Source organism: Haematobia irritans, chromosome 1, assembly GCF_050003625.1.
Source record: "Haematobia irritans isolate KBUSLIRL chromosome 1, ASM5000362v1, whole genome shotgun sequence".
Classification (NCBI taxonomy): domain Eukaryota; kingdom Metazoa; phylum Arthropoda; class Insecta; order Diptera; family Muscidae; genus Haematobia; species Haematobia irritans.
Genome location: NC_134397.1, coordinates 212,564,047 through 212,577,227, shown reverse-complemented (window position 1 = coordinate 212,577,227; position 13,181 = coordinate 212,564,047). Strand labels below are relative to the sequence as shown.

Sequence of the window (13,181 nt, the reverse complement as noted above, 5' to 3'; positions counted from 1 at the left end):
TCAGAATTTCACCATGACCCAGAATATATATACTTTATGGGGTCTTAGAGCAATATTTCGATGTGTTACAAACGGAATGACAAAACTCTAAGCATATCTTTGTTTAAGGCCTCACATAGTTAGTTCGAGTTTCTTAACTTGCTTGCAGCAAAATGTCTTAAATATGATTGTGTTGGTTACATACGGTTGTAGTCAGTGTTGCCAGTATTGGGTATTTTCCCCCAAATTGGGGATATTTTTTCGTGAATGGGGACGAAATTTCTGAGTTGGGGATTTAGTGGGGATTTTCCATACATTTGGGGATTTTCGTGGGGATTTTTTCGAGAAATAGGTTTAATCTTTTTTAACAAATTTATTTCTATAGGAATTTTTGACAAAATTCTATTTCTTTAGAAAATTTCGCCAAAATTTTATTTCTATAGAAAATTTTGTCAAAATTTTATTTCTTTAAAAAAACCATCGAACTTTAATTGGAGGACACTTCCATTGAAAATGGGTCTAAAATGTGTAACAGTTAACCATATTTCCTCAACTCTGGTGTACATATATATGGGAGCTATATATAATCTGAACCGATTTTGACTAAATTTGACATGTACAGTTAAAATAATAATTCTGCTATCTATGCGAAATTTCACGTAAATGGCAGTATAACATTGGCCCCCTGGTCATATGAGTGCAAATCGGACGGAAGATATATATGGGAGCCATATCTAAATCTGAACCGATTTCAACCAAATTTGGCACAATTACCGATACTACCAAACGTACTCCTTGTGCGAAATTTGTAGCAAATCACGACAAAACACTGGATTTTGAGGCCATATAAGTTCAAATCGGACGAAAGATATATATGGGAGCTATATCTAAATCTGAATCGATTTTGACCATATTTGGCACATACAATAGTATCGTTAAAAGTACCGCTTGTGCAAAATTTGAAGTAAGTCAGGGCAAAACTCTGGCTTTTGAAACCATATAAGTCCAAATCGGGCGAAATATATATATGTGAGCTATATCTAAATCTGAACCGATTTTAACAAAATTTGACACACTTAACGATACTATTAAACGTACCCCTTGTGCAAAATTTGAAGCAAATCACGGCAAAACTCTGGCTTTTGTGGCCATATAAGTTAAAATCGGACGAAAGATATATATGGGAGCTATATCTAAATTTGAACAGATTTCAATCAAATTTACCAAGCATTGGTAGAATGTCAATTCTACCCTCTGTGCAAAATTTCACGAAGATCGGTAGTAAACTTTGGCCTCTGTGGTCATATGAGTCTAAATCGGACGAAAAATATGTATGGGAGCTAAATCTAAATCTGAACCGATTTTGCTGATATTTTGCACGTTTTTCGAGACTCGTCAAATATACGGATGCACTGAATTTGAAGAACATCGGTTGATAAACACGCCAATTATGACCAGATCGGGGATAAATATATATGGCTATATCGTTCGTTTTTTGGGACAAAGACAATCGCCATTGATTTTGGAAGAAATTGGATCAAATTTAGATATAGCTCCCATATATATGTATCACCCGATTTCGACAAATGGGGTCACGTTGCGCTTTTTTTCAAACGGATCGTCACCAAATTTGGCAAAAGATAATCTTTTCCATCGCCCTTCAAGTCTGCAAAATTTCATCCAAATCGGTTCAGATTTAGATATAGCTCTCATATATATGTATCGCCCAATTTTCCCAAATTTGGCCACAAAATCTTTATTTATCAACCGATCTTACTCAAAGTTGGCTAAATATAATCTTCTATAGCACTAATTATATGTGCAGATTTAGCTATAGCTCCCATATGTATGTACCGCCCGATTTTTCTAAATTTGGCCATAAAACCCTTATTTATTAACCGATCTTACTAAAAGTTGGCTAGATCCAGTCCTCTATAGTACTAACTATATGTGCAAAGTTTCATCGAAATCGGTTTAGATGTAGATATAGCTCCCATATATGTATCACCCGATTTTGAAAAATTCGCCCCTAATAACCTTATGTTTGACCATACAGGCCTCATTTCTTAACTGATCTTACTCAAATCTTGTACAAGGTAACCTTTTGTGGTATTAATCAAACCCGCAAAATATTATGCAAATTGGTTCACATTTAGATATAGCTTCCATATATATGCATCGCTCGATTTTCCCAAATTTGGCCATAGTACTCTTATTTATTAACCAATGTTACTCAAATTTCAAATTTTGATGTACTAGCCGATCGTACTTATACGTACTTGTAGCTCTTACATAAGAATATTGCTCGATTTTTACAAATTTGTATTTATTACCCACACTAATTTAACGATTTTCTCTTTTTTAATAATGGGCTCAATATTAGTGGTATACTAACTCCGTAGGCGCAATATCAACACAGCCAGTGTTGCTAGAAGTAGGGGAAATTCCCTATATGTAGGGTTTTTCTAATATTAAGTGTCTTGTAGGGACGTAGGGCCACAATGTAGCACATTTTTGTATTAGTAAAAATTTATTCTGTTTTAGTAAAAATTTTCACATTTAAAATCTCAAATTTGTTCAGTGTAGGCAACATAAACAATTCAACATTGTAGGCAATATTACCACACTTTAGCCCATTGAAATCACAGTGGATACACGATGAACTATTTTTCAGCATTGTATTACAGAAACATAACAGATTGCTGCATGCATTGACAGCTTTTGTTCGACTGAGCTGTCCATTTACAAGCATATAGCCCCTGATTTACAACATAGTTCTCGAATGATGTGATGTGGTCCCTAATGCTAAGGCCATTCATGGTACTCACATAGAATATTGAGGTAGATATACGGTTACTATGCTCCGCCGTGACACCAGTCTGTAAACATCAGCAAACACCAAAACGCAAGAAAACATTGCCAACATCACAAGGACATCAGGGCATAACCATAATCGACAGAATCAACAGGACATCACCAGCATCAACGTGGCAGGCCATAATAGTCATGTAAAAGGGATAGGGAAAAAATGGTTACAGTGAATACGTGATTGATTTATATAAAGAATAAAAATTGTCGGAGATTTTAAAAATATTTCCATTTAATCTCTAAAACTTAGCTAAACTAGAGGTAAGAGAAATACTGGACTTTACATGGAATCATAGGGTATTTACAGTTACATAGTCTCTAATAGTGTAATTTGGCCAGATAACAGAAATGTGTCTAAAAATGGGATACAAAATTGTAAAGTCTACACTGAAAAAAAAATAATTACGTGATATTAAAGATTATGCAACCTACATTTTAGGAAGCGTAATTTACCAAATGTTAAGGACAAATTTCTTTAAAATAATGAAATTTTAATTAAAACAAAATTTACAATCTTTACATCAAAAAATTTTTTGCAATAAATTTAGGACACAAATTTTCTAAATTTGTAAAGAAAGGAAAATTTTCCTTAAAATAAAGAAACACATTTTTGATTTAAAGAAATCGTACTTAAATTAACTGAAATATTGAATGTTTATATTTAAGATAAAAAAGCTTCAAATATAGACTAAGAGTTATTTTGAGGATTTAGCATTTTTGGTTTAAAAATTTCAACACTTCCTTTCTACACATCGTCTTCGTCACATACACCCACATACTCACTTACGCTAAAATGGTCCAAATGTGGTTCATAGTGACCACCTATACCATAATTGGCCACTTGTAGTGCCTCACTCGATGATGTCTGTAAACCGGTGGCATATTGTAAATCCCTTAGCAATTTTTCCATATATCGATGATCTGAATACTGTAACCAGGCTTGTTTAGAGATACGATAGTTGCGCACCAATCCAGATCCAGCTCCAGTTCCACCTGTATTACGAACCAGTGATCTCTCTAGTAATGGTTCAGCCAATTTCTTTATTGTCTCTGCTTGATCATTGGAAATGATATCGTGAATAACCATAACAAAAGGATCCTCATTGAGATCTTCGATTTTAAATGGTGACAGAGAGAAGGTATTATCAACACCCCTGTAAAAGCGACAACGAAGATCACGCAGCTCCGTTGGTGATCGGGTAACTTCTTCTCGGCATACTTTCTCATACAATTTAAATTCATTGGTTTTCTGTGGGCGAGAAAAGAAAAATTATAATTCATGTAACGAATTTAAATGGTAGAATTTAAAGTTTCTCTTAAACCTAACCTATAGCTTCCATCAAACACTCCGATAAACAAAGTAAAACCGAAGGGCGGTCGACCGAATCTCTCTAGAAAATATAGTTTTAAACTATTTGCATAATATGAAGCCTGCGTAATATTATAATGATTATATGGATCATATTGGAAGACTGATATGCAGTCACGGTTGCTACAGTTGGTAGAATCCTACCACAAATGATATATTTTTACTGTTTGATAGATTGCTAGAATTCTTGATGTTTTGGTAGATTTTGAAAAATATAACTCTCCATCTAAGAGGTACAAACAATTTACTATAGAAATAAAATTTTGACAAAATTTTTTATAGAAATAATATGTTGACAAAAGTTTTTATAGAAATAGAATTCTGAAAACTTTCAATAGAAATAGAATTTTGACCAGTTTTTCTATAGAAATAAAATTTTGACCAAATTTTCTATAGAAATAAAACTTAGAAAAAATTTCAATAGAAATAAAATTGTGACAACATTTTCTGCAGAAACCATCTTTGATTGTAAGTTTTATCTTTTTGTACAAGTAGATTTAGCTTGAACCTTGTTGGTTCAAGCTCAAATTGTAACAAACGAAAAACGTTTTTTTTTATGCGTGTGGGGAGATGGCTTAGCGCCCTCCAGCAAATGTTTAGATTTGAAACCCTATTTACGATTTTGTTTTATAATATCACAATTCTGACAACTTTCAATAGAAATAGAATTTTGACCAGTTTTTCTATAGAAATATAATTTTGACCAAATTTTCTATAGAAATAAAACTTAGAAAAATTTTCAATAGAAATAAAATTGTGACAACATTTTCTGCAGAAACAAAATTTTGACAAAATTTTCCATAGAAATAAAATATTGACAAAATTTTCTATATAACTAAAATCTTGGCAATTTTTCTATAGAAATAAAATTTTGACAAAATTTTCCATAGAAATAAAATTTTGACAAAATTTTCTATAGAAATAATATGTTGACAAATGTTTTTATAGATATAAAATATTGACAAAATTTTCTATAGAAATAAAATTTTTGTTGTTATACCCTGCGCCGCACTGTGGAACAGGGTATTATAAGTTAGTGCATATGTTTGCAACACCCAGAAGGAGACGAGATAGACACATGATGTCTTTGGCAAAAATGCTCAGGGTGGGCTCCTGAGTCGATATAGCCATGTCCGTCTGTCCGTCTGTCCGTGAACACATTTTTGTAATCAAAGTCTAGCTCCCAGTTTTAGTCCAATCGACTTCAAATTTTGCACAAGTCTGTGTTTTGGCTCAGAATAGATCCCTATTGATTTTGAAAGAAATCGGTTCAGATTTAGACATAGCTCCCATATATATATATATATCGCCCGATATGGACTAATACGGTCCCAGAAGTCAGAGTTTTACCCCAATTTGGTTGAAATTTTGCACAGGGAGTACAATTGGTAGTGTAGTCAAGTGTGCCAAATTTGGTTGAAATCGGTTCAAATTTAGATGTATCTCCCATATATAGCATTCGTCCGATTTACACTCATATGACCACAGAGGCCAATTTTTAACTCCGATTTTGTTGAAATTTTGCACAGGGAGTAGAATTAGCATTGTAGCTATACGTGCCAAATTTGGATGAAATCGGTTCAGATTTAGATATATCTCCCATACATAGCTTTCGCCTGCTTTACACTCATATGAGCACAGAGGCCAATTTTTAACTCCGATTTAGTTGAAATTTTACACAGGGAGTACAATTAGCATTGTTGCTATGCGTGCCAAATTTGGTTGAAATCGGTTCAGATTTAGATATAGCTCCCATATATAGCTTTCGACCGATTTACACTCATACGACCACAGAGGCCAATTTTTTGCTCCGATTTAGTTGAAATTTTGAACAGGGAGTAGAATTAGCATTGTAGCTATGCGTGCCAAATTTGGTTGAAATCGGTTCAGATTTAGATAAATCTCCCATATATATGTTTTTCTGATTTCGAAATTTTGAACAGGGAGTAGAATTAGCATTGTAGCTATGCGTGCTAAATTTGGTTGAAATCGGTTCAGATTTAGATAAATCTCCCATATATATGTTTTTCTGATTTCGACAAAAATGGTCAAAATACCAACATTTTCCTTGTAAAATCGCCACTGCTTAGTCGAAAAGTTGTAAAAATGACTCTAATTTTCCTAAACTTCTAATACATATATATAGAGCGATAAATCATAAATAAACTTTTGCGATGTTTCCTTAAAATTGCTTCAGATTTAAATGTTTCCCTAATTTGTTTTTGCTAGAATTGTGTTCCACCCTAGTGCATTAGCCGACTTAAATTTTGAGTCTATAGATTTTGTAGAAGTCTATCAAATTCTGTCCAGATCGAGTGATATTTAAATGTATGTATTTGAACAAACCTTTACATACCCAGCAAAAACTCTCATTACCCGGTAATCTTGTAGGTAAGCCTATTTACAAATTAATAACCACTTATTATTTGGCATCGCTTCGGATTACATTTACATACGCATGTCCTAGGAGGAAAGTACTTCTCCCCAGGCATACTTTCGGCCATAAAATAAGTAGTGCATTTAAAGCATATCATCACCTAATATGTAATGACCAAATCTCGAAAATATTGATTTCTATCGCCGATTACAATGGATCAAAATATGGCGAGTGGTGCTGTAATAGGAGAACTACTTGAATAGAAATAGAATATTGTATAAATAAACAAAAAATCTAATAAATAATCTAAATAAGATTACACTCAAATTAATGTCACACTTAAAATAGAAATAAATGTAGTTGTTTAAGGGAGTTGGATTCGTGAATTACGTTATAATATATCCAATAGCCAATTCACAAAAGGTTCAAAATCTAATAAAAGTGGATTTTAAGTCTCTTTTTTTATAAGGCAAATGGCATTTGAAATTTAGTTTAAGCGCATTTTGGAAGTGTAATGTCAATGAGGTATAAGAAAGCATTTATTTAAAACATAATATGATAATGTCATTAAACATGTTGAAATTATTGTGAAATATTTGTGATAAAAAATTCTTAACGGAAAAATCTTCAGAATTACCGTTACATTACATATTCTTTTTGATTTTGTATGTAAGTGCTCGATTATGTGAATAATTATATTAACTACAACTGCCTAAAATTAAATTTGAGAATAACAATTCGAAAATTACCGAGAAGTATTTATTTTTGTCATTACAAGTTAGTCATTATAACTCGCCGCAATGTAATGCAACGTGTAATGACAGCTTTACTCCTGGTAATGTCAATTGTAATGAGATGTGGTTACCTAGTTTTTGCTGGGTATAGCCCCCAACACAGATGACGGATGTGATATGGTATCGAAAATTTGGATCTACAAAGTGGTGCAGGGTATAATATAGTCGGCCCCACCCGACATTAGACTTTCCTTACTTGTTTTTTTTTTATTTCAACTTAAAACCACGCTCAAAAAAAAGTGAACTCTCTATTTCACTAAAGCCATATTAACTTTATATTAGTTCATAGAATCATTATGTTTGAAAAAAGTTTATTTTAGTAAAGTAATTTTTTGCGTATGTTAGTTAAATGAACTAAAAAACGGGAAAAAGTTATACACAAATAAAACATAAAGATTTCCTAATTTCGTATTTCTTACAAAATAGTTCATTATTTCTTTAAATTTGTAAATTTTACCAAAAATGTGTCCATCATGAACTTCGTATGTCACTAAAGACATTCTTGCAATTTTGCACTCCAAGATTTCTCTTAAAACTACAAAATTTTCTTTAACTACTGAAAAAATTTAGTTATGTCTAATAAATTTTCTTGAATTTGTCGAAAAATATTTACTTATTTTTACCATATCGGAGTGATGCCAGCGCTTGTAATACGGTTTAGTTAAAATTTTCTAAAAAAGTTCCAAATTTTCTAAAATTAATCGAAAGTTATCTTTCCTGGTGGGTTCACTGTTTTTTCAGTGCACACAAAAAAAAATTTCCGTAGTTAAACTAACGCTTAACTTAACTTATTTTTAACTTATTTTTATTTTTATTGCTTGTAGTTAAATTTTATTCTTTTTATCGAAATTTTCCACAGCTTAATGAAATCTTACTTTTTTTAAGTATGTCTCAAAAATTTTATGAACTAAACGTGAATATAAAGTTCAATGACCGTACACATAAGTTCAATATGAACTAAAACAAATGAAAATTTTCGTACGATTCCCAAAATTAGTAAGAATGAACTCTGTATGGTTAAAATGGTCATGATTTGGCGCCAAAGATTTTCTTCTTTACTTTTAGTTAATTTTTTTTTCTATGAGATGATGTAATTTCTTGAACTGCAGTAAAAAGTATAACAGGGCATTAAAATTTCCTGGTTTTAACAACGCTTTGTGGAAATCTCAAAATGTGGAGTAAAATTTAGTTCAATTTTCGTGCGTGGTAGTTCATTCTTCCTATATTCTGCACCGAAAAAAAAGTTCACTTTTTTTTCGGTGCATGCATTGACTAAACTACAGGTGTAGCTTAACCAACAGAGGAAGAGAATGTTTGTCAAATTTAGTTGGGCCTATAGACTGCAAGATGGTTGGATGGACGCACGTTTCGGAATTACCACATTCCTCATCAGCATCGTCTACTTGCAGCAAAACTATCAACCAATTATAACAAAAACCAACAATAACAAAACGAATGAAAACCCAGCCAACTGCAGTCAAATCGATGATTTGATGGTGGCAAAGGAAAAGAGATATGTTTGTACGAATTTTTGTCGGCATAAGCCGGCTATCATGTAAAACTTTTTTTCGGAAGGTTCAAGTGTGGTTTACTTTTGGGTTTAGTGAACTGCCTGAATTTATTCTGATAATTGGTTGATAGTTTTGCTGTAAGTAGAGGATGCTAATGAGGAAGGTGGTAAATCCGAAAGGAGCGTCCATCCAACCATCTTGCAGTCTATAGGGCTTTGCCCAAATAAATTTCCTTTCCTCTGTTGGTTAAGCTACACTTGTAGTTTAGCCAATGCATGGTTTTAAGCTGAAATAAAATAACAACAACAATGATTAAAAGGAACAAACCAACAATAACAAAAAAATTAAATAAAATTTTTATAAAAACTTTCTAAAGAAATAAAATTGTACGTATTTTTAAGTATTGTTGACCTCTTTAATGATTATTCTGATTTTTTGTGCAAGAAGAACAAAATTAATAATCGAAATAAAATTTTCTATAGAAATAAAATTTTGACAAAATATTCTACAGAAATACAATTTTAACACAATTTTCTATAAAAATAAAATTTTGACAACATTTTCTATAGAAATAAAATTTTGACAAAATTTTCTATAGAAATAAAATTTTGACAACATTTTCTACAGAAATAAAATTTTGACAAATTTTTCTATAGAAATAAATTTGTACGGATTTTTTTCCATAGAAATAAAATTTTGACAAAATTTTGTATAGAAATAAAATTTTGGCAAAATTTTCTATAAAATATAAAATTTTGGCAAAATTTTCTATAGAAATAAAATTTTGACAACATTTTTTTGTAGAAATAAAATTTTACGTATTTTTGAGTATTGTTAAACTATTTGATGATTATTCTGATTTTTTTGTTGAAGCCGAATAAAATCAATAATCGAAATAAAATTTTGACAAAAATTTTTTTTTTATAGAAATAAAATTTGAGTATTGTTGACTTATTTTATGATTATACTGATTTTATTGTTTAGCCGAACAAAATTATTAATCGAAAAAAAAAAAAATTTTTGACAAAATTTTCTATAGAAACAAAATTTTTACAAAAATTTTCTAAAGAAATAGAATTTTGACCAAATTTTCTATCGAAATAAAATTTTGACAAAATTTTGTATAGAAATAAAATTTTGACAAAATATTCTACAGAAATAACATCTTAACAACATTTTTTATAAAAATAAAATTTTGACAAAATTTTTTATAGAAATAAAATTTTTACAACATTTTCTACAGAAATAAAATGTTGACCAAATTTTCCATAGAAATAAAGTTTTGATAAAAATTTTCTATAGAAATAAAATTTTACGTATTTTTTAGTATTGTTAACCTATTTTATGATTATTCTAATTTTTTTGTTCTAGCCGAACAAAATTAATAATCGAAATAACATTTTGACAAAATTGTCTATAGAAATAAAATTTTGACAAAATTTTCTATAGAAATAGGATTCTGAAACTTTTCTATAGAAATAAAATTTTGAAAACATTTTCTATAGAAATAAAATCGTGACAAAATTTTCTATAGAAATAAAATTGTGACAACATTTTCTTCAGAAATAAAATTTTGACAAAATTTTCCATAGAAATACAATTTGTGCAAAATTTTCGATAGAAAACTTTTTTGGCAAAATTTTCTATAGAAATAAAATTTTGACAAAATTTTCTATAGAATTAAAATTTTGACAAAATTTTGACGTATGGTAAAATACGTCGTAAATGTACGTTTACGACAGACCATCTTTGATTGTAAGTTCTATCTTTTTGTACAAGTAACAAAAGAAAAACGTTTTTTTTTCTATGCGTGTGGGGAGATGGCTTGGCCCCCTCCAGCAAATGTTTAGATTTGAAACCCTATTTACGATTTTGTTTTATAATATCACTGTGTCATAGACAAAGGGATAATAGAAATGATAACAACCTGGAGTTTGTTGCATTGCATACACGGTTGCCACTCGTGCCAAAAATAATCTATCAAATTTTGAAGACAATTTTACCAAAATCTACCAAATTAAAAAGTTTTATTTTTAAAATTTTTGATCAAATTTTAAAATTTTTATTAGAGGTGTGCATGTGAGTAATGTTTTACTCACGCACACTCACGACGGAAAAATCTTACTCACGCACGATGTCATTTGGAAGGACTCACGCACGAAAATATTGTGACTCACGAAGAATACCGTGACTCACGAAAAATATCGTGATTCTCGAAAAATGTCGTGACTCACGAATAATTTTATAAGTAATTTACCTTAGCGACGTGTCAGGAAACATGAGCATTATTAAAATTGAGAGCGTTATAAAACTCTTAACAAGAAATCAACTCTTGTAAAAGAAATCAACTCGCAAGCGTTTTATGTTCGTGGGCGGGACTATTTTCGCGCTCGTATTTTTTCCGAAATTCGTTACTCACGCACACTCACGAAGAAATTATTTTCGTGACTCACGCACGGCATTTGGATTGTTAATCACGCACACTCACGCCATTGCCATCATGCGTGTGTCACGACAATTTCGCGGAAATGAAAGGAATAAACGTTTATGACAAAAAGGATATACTTTTCTTTCAAATAAACTTCCTTAATGTGCTTTTTGCTTTGAGAATGAGAAACGAACTTTGTCTAAAATTTCGTTTCTATGCTGGATTGTTTTGTATTTGGCTGGAAAACCACAAGTGGTTAAGAACTCGCAAGCAATTAAATGTGAATAGATCTTTGGCTTCTCGTGTCCGTGCTTGTTTCCGTGATAGTGGCAGGTTTGCATTACGTTAAAAAAGTGGACGTAAAAAAGCAGTAAAAACACCAAAAATGGTACGAAAAATTAAGGCAAGATCTGATCGAAATGCAAGCCGCAGTGGTAGAAATCTGGTTCAAAAGTGTTTGCTACCGAAATACCGGATAATGCTAAATGACACCTCTTTGCTAATACAAATGATCCAATTTGCAATACTTACATGATAGTCTCTTTCTTCCTCATATTGTTGTGGCAGTATGTAGGTATTATCATATAACGTAGAGACTTTTCTCAATCGAGTTGGATCTTTCACCACCAAAGCTCTTAAGATGGTTAGAGCCTCTTCCGTGTTGCCAGTTTTTATTAGATTTTCACCAAGTTTTTCCATAAAATCCAAAGAATATTCATTTACAGCCGTAGTTGTCTCGACATGGTAACGTCTCATCGATTCTTTGATCCATTCTCTTGTTTGATTGTAGGCTTTGGCATTGATCAATTGTTGACCTAAGAGAAGGCAATCCGACCAAGACATAGCGTTTCTGGAATATAGGAGTATTTTAAAATTGCTTTCATTCATACAATTGAATTTACAATGCTTTTGATATTGTTACCCATATTTTACGCCATTTAGAATTCCCGATGCCACCTGGCTTACATCGAGGTTATAGGTTTTCTGTAATCTCACTAAGGCTAATGCTGATTCTTCAAAATCCTTTTGGGTTGGAAGTTGTAAGAGATTACTTTTCGATTTCCATTGTGGTATATTATCTAGAGAGGAAATATAAGTAGAAATAATTAATACTGAAAGGACTGAGAAAGCCTCTATATGATCGAAAGTTCGACCATACCAAATCCCTACCAAGGGTCGCGTACAAAGTTCAACTAAAGACTGTCATCCATAATCGAATTACTTGTATTTTAAGGTATTTTAAACCTTCTTAACATTGTCTTCTAAATTTAAGCTAGTCCGTATGGAGACTATGTTAGATAAAAAAGGCAGATTAAATACTTATATTAGCCAATTCAGTTCTTGATCGGTTTATACATAGACGTTTATAAATAATTAGGAAATTATAAGAACGAATTTTCTTATTGTTATTAGAGGGAGCCACCGTGGTGCAATGGTTAGCATGCCCGCCTTGCATACACAAGGTCGTGGGTTCGATTCCTGCTTCGACCAAACACCAAAAGTTTTTCAGCGGTGGATTATCCTACCTCAGTAATGCTGGTGACATTTCTGAGGGTTACAAAACTTCTCTAAGTGGTTTCACTGCAATGTGGAACGCCGTTCGGACTCGGCTATAAAAAGGAGGTCCCTTGTAATTGAGCTTAACATGGAATCGGGCAGCACTCAGTGATAAGAGAGAAGTTCACCACTGTGGTATCACAATGGACTGAATAGTCTAAGTGAGCCTGATACATCGGGCTGCCACATAACCTAACCTAACCTATTTCTATAGAAAATTTTGTCAAAATATTATTTTTATAGAATATTTTGTAAAAATTTTATTTCTGTGGAAAATTTTATAAATTTTATTTCTACA

General features: G+C 31.7%; 1 protein-coding gene across 1 annotated transcript in view; it reads right to left on the bottom strand.

Moving 5' to 3' along the window:
• The window catches only part of LOC142234657 (uncharacterized), a 133,528-nt gene that overhangs the window by 4,854 nt on the left and 115,493 nt on the right, over nucleotides 1-13,181 (bottom strand). Inside the window, exons 19-22 of the mRNA XM_075305828.1 lie at nucleotides 12,249-12,405; nucleotides 11,858-12,176; nucleotides 3,635-4,096; nucleotides 2,808-2,858 (exon numbers count right to left, since the gene is read on the bottom strand). Of these exons, the coding sequence (XP_075161943.1) occupies nucleotides 2,808-2,858; nucleotides 3,635-4,096; nucleotides 11,858-12,176; nucleotides 12,249-12,405 (989 nt within the window). The remainder of the gene's footprint in view (nucleotides 1-2,807; nucleotides 2,859-3,634; nucleotides 4,097-11,857; nucleotides 12,177-12,248; nucleotides 12,406-13,181) is intronic.